The 3821-nt window shown below is 47.7% G+C and overlaps 1 protein-coding gene across 3 annotated transcripts in view; it reads right to left on the bottom strand.

Moving 5' to 3' along the window:
- The window catches only part of MST1R (macrophage stimulating 1 receptor), a 49223-nt gene extending 45444 nt beyond the window's left edge, over positions 1-3779 (bottom strand). For 2 of the 3 annotated variants that reach the window (XM_025205779.1, XM_025205778.1), the window contains exon 1: positions 1523-3779. In XM_025205779.1, the coding sequence (XP_025061564.1) occupies positions 1523-2746 (1224 nt within the window). In that variant the 5' untranslated portion in view covers positions 2747-3779. The remainder of the gene's footprint in view (positions 1-1522) is intronic. The other variant, XM_014520565.2, reaches the window with a different exon arrangement.
- Between the last annotated feature and the right edge of the window lie 42 nt (positions 3780-3821).

The raw sequence follows: 3821 nt of genomic DNA, 5'->3' as shown, positions 1-3821 counted from the left end.
TACACATAAACTGGTTTAAGTGATCAGAAACTGGTTTAAACTTTGAACAGAACAGACATTTCAGTGCACATAAACCAGTTTGAAAATGGCTGAAACCAGCTTGAGATAAACCTGGTTGAATGTAGTATCAGATTTAACTGATTTGGGTCAAACAGATTTATGTAATGTTTATTTCAGACCCCTTTCTGGTTTAACTTAAACCAGAGTCCCCCATGCCCCACCACTCTGCTCATGCAGGGATTTCCCCCCTTCCCTCTCCCATAGCATAGACCATAGCCAGCATGTGGTGTGCTAGCTAATCCTGAGAGGTGTCTGCATACGGCAGACAGGACAAAGGCAGATAAGACAGTGTCCACTTAGGACTTTCTGAAGCTAATCAACAGGTCATTTGGTAATGTCCCTCCCTTTCTTCCTTGGAAAAAGTTGTTTAAGAGCTTGAACTAATGAGAGAGGGTTTTGTTTTCTTGATGATAACACAGCATTTAGCACCTCAACTCCCTGCTGGCTCCCTCCCTGGACAGGAGCCTCGAGGGGGGAAACCCCTCCCTAATCAGAGTGTCCTGCCAGGGCCTGGACATCCCCCCCCTCAGCTCAGCCCTGTAGAAGGGAAGGGAGGGCTGCTCTAATGCCCCTCAAGCTTCTAGCCTGAGCCACTGCAGACATGTGCCTACATTTCTTCAGTCCAGAGGGCATTCTGTACAGTTGCAAACCGGTTGAGCCTAGCCACGTTAGATTAACTTGCAAAGGCTGAATCAATTCAGGCTCAGGCTTTTTGAATGTCTGTCCCTAGCCCAGAAAAGTCTCTCACTGAAACTGCAGCGTGTGCCAAGTCAGGAAACAGGGCGTCTATCTCAGAGGTGTACCTGGACAGTTCTATGCTCTGGGTGGCAGCAACACGAAGTAGTGGCAGTAGCTGAGTTGCTAATGCTAGCGGCAGTGCAGGGCTGACAGAAGGGGTGGCTGCTATTTTTGTGCCCCCGTTAAATCAGCACGCAAGGCTGGTGTTTACCCTCCCTTACTTATGCTGGTCTCCTGCACTGCATCAGAGGATTATAGGGAACACTGCTTTGAAAATGTGTCCCATCCACTCCATCCTGCTCTATGTGCACCACATTCCAAAAAATATCATGTAGCTACTGTTGGTGTAGCAAAGGACAAGCCTTGAGCTGCTGTTTATCAACCTGAGAGAGTCACTGGGTGCACCTTTAAAACAGGTACATGATAACTTTCAGCCTGTGGTGTGCACAGAATGGGAGCGAGAGGGCAGGGCATGTTTTCCTCATGGCAATTCCTAGCATTGTCCAATGCAGTGTAGGTGCCCTTACAGAGACCAAGCTACAGGAAGGAACAGGGACCCACTAACCAAACTGCTAAGCCTCAGAAGCTGAAGCTCAGTTTGTGTTGTAGGGATGAATTGCAAATTGTGATGGCTCCTATTCTACCCCAGATGGCCTGCTTCCAAGAAACCCTTCTTAAAGAGGAACCAGGGTGAGGAAAAGGGCACCGTTCACGGGGGACTCACACTGTGCAGGCAGTACTCTTTTTTCTGGTAGAAAGTCAGGCCTCGTAAGATATGCTTGTCAGAGCCACAGCATTTGTTCATCCCATCCTTGATGGCCTGGTTGATCATGCGCACCGGGAAGACGCACACTGCTGAATATTTCTGCGGCATCGCATTCTCTGCTTCACTTTCAGCAAAGGCACCAAACAAGACCAGGTCTGTATCATTGATGCTAATTTCACAAGCCAGTTTGGAACCTGCCTGAGTGGCATGAGCAGCTTGCAGGACATTGAAAGTCACATCACGTTTGTATACCCGACCTGCCGAGCTCCTCTTCCGCCTCCGTTTAGACTCAAAACGGCAATCCAGTATCAACTCACGGTAGTGCTGCATGTCATGCTCATCAGCTCTCAGCTGCACTATCCTTGTGTGGTATGCCTTGGATGTGGGATTTTCCTTTTGAACTGTCAGGAAATAGACAAAGGCCTGGTCCCTGAATGCATATACATAGTCAATGGGATAAGTGTCTTGGTATTCAGGCCACACAGTTAGGGAGCGGAAGTCAGGGGAGAACCCATCTGAAGTGCCCTTTGGTCTACGGATAGACACTGATTTGGGATTGTATTTCTCAGCTATGCTGCTGTTGATGGTGGAGGCAATGTAGAAGTAGGAAACATGGGAGTCTTCAGTAACCAGAACCCTAGTCCCCAAGGGACTGGCCACACAGTCAGGGCATTTCAAGGGGCTGTTCTGCTGTTGTGCATACAAGCAGTGAGAGACTTTAACCAGAACTAAGCTGTCCTGGGCTTCCAGTTCATGCTGGAAACACAGGCCATGTTGGGAAGTCCCACAGCTGTAAAGCCATGGTTCAGATGGGTCCAGAACCAAAACAACATTATCTGTGTCTTCAGGCTGCAGAGCACCTGCTGTCCCTGGGCAAAGAGCACAGATCTTACATTGATCACTGCCCATGGGGCCAGTCACAATGATATCCATACTTGCCAGCTCTGGGCTCAACACATAGATCTTATTCCGTACTGCCACAAAGATGGCACTTGCACCACTTGGGTCCTCATAGGTGACAATATTCTGGATGGGGCTGTCAGTGATGAAGTTGGGTAGCTTGTACTCCACGGTGTAGTTCCTCATAGCATTGTAAGAGATCCGTGGGCATTCCCATGCACTACAAAAAACTCTGGGGAGCTCAAACTCCAGGAAAAGACAAACAAGGAACAAAAGCCCCATGCTAGGGAATTCCTCTCCCAGATACTTGGATCCAGATGTTAGGTCAGTTCCTCAACTCTGAGTGGGCCTGCAATCCATTTAGGATGAGTCAGCATTGTATTACAACTGAAAGAGAGACAGAGATAACAAGCACGTAATGCTGCACCAGTAAAAAGATGTCACATCCCACACTTGAGTTTTAATAAGAAAGCATTTGCCAAGAGAACACTACTTTGTCCTCCCTTAGGAAAGGCTCTGGGCTCCTCTCCAGACCTTCCCATGGTGAAATGATCTTCTCTTAAATAGCCACTGTGTTTCCCAGGCACCAAGAATGGTTAGTAGTCCTCATCCACTTGAGGAAGGTACGGAGAGAGCAAAATGAGAGGATTATTACTTAAGGGTGGGGAAAATTGCTGTCCTCACACTGTCCTTGTGTGTCACCAGTCACTTGAGAGCCAGAGCCATAGTAACCTGGGGCAGATTTACCTATCCCACAGCAATGATCTAGCCCAGATCACAGGTAGCAGGACAGGGTAACTCTCCCTGTATGGACCGACATATGCATGGAGTTGGACAGGGTTTGAACATTAGGCACATTGAAGAGGTCTCATTTTGTTTTAACTAGCCACAATGTTTGGATTGAAAAACTCCTAGATGTCAGGCAGGTGCCTGCCTTTGGGGTGGAGGACCAAACTGCATCTGAACAAACACTGCACATACCTTTTTTCCAGAATCCCTTCCAAGTCTCACAGGCAGAAATCCATAGTTGGCAAACAGGACTTGTTCCATCCCTTTAATCTAGATCTTCACTACTCAACTTGTTTTATTTTAGAGGTTTTACTGCAGCACCCAGCATCTCACAACCATTTCTCTGATGGACTCCCTATTGTTATCTCAGTCCCCACTGCAATGAGCTGAAGCCAGAGAGACTGAAAGAGGTCAGAGGAAAAATTCCATCCCTTTGTCAGGAGGTTGGAAAGCTAACCATTTCACCCAGAGGTTACCCTGGTACAGGCTCAGTCTGTCTCTAGATACAGAAGGACTGAGACTCATCACAAACATCCTCTTTACCCTTCTCACAGTCTTCCCAAAACCA

This window comes from Alligator sinensis, unplaced genomic scaffold (genome assembly GCF_000455745.1).
Source record: "Alligator sinensis unplaced genomic scaffold, ASM45574v1 scaffold467_2, whole genome shotgun sequence".
In the NCBI taxonomy this organism is placed as follows: Eukaryota; Metazoa; Chordata; order Crocodylia; family Alligatoridae; genus Alligator; species Alligator sinensis.
This window is presented reverse-complemented; position numbering and strand designations above follow the sequence as displayed.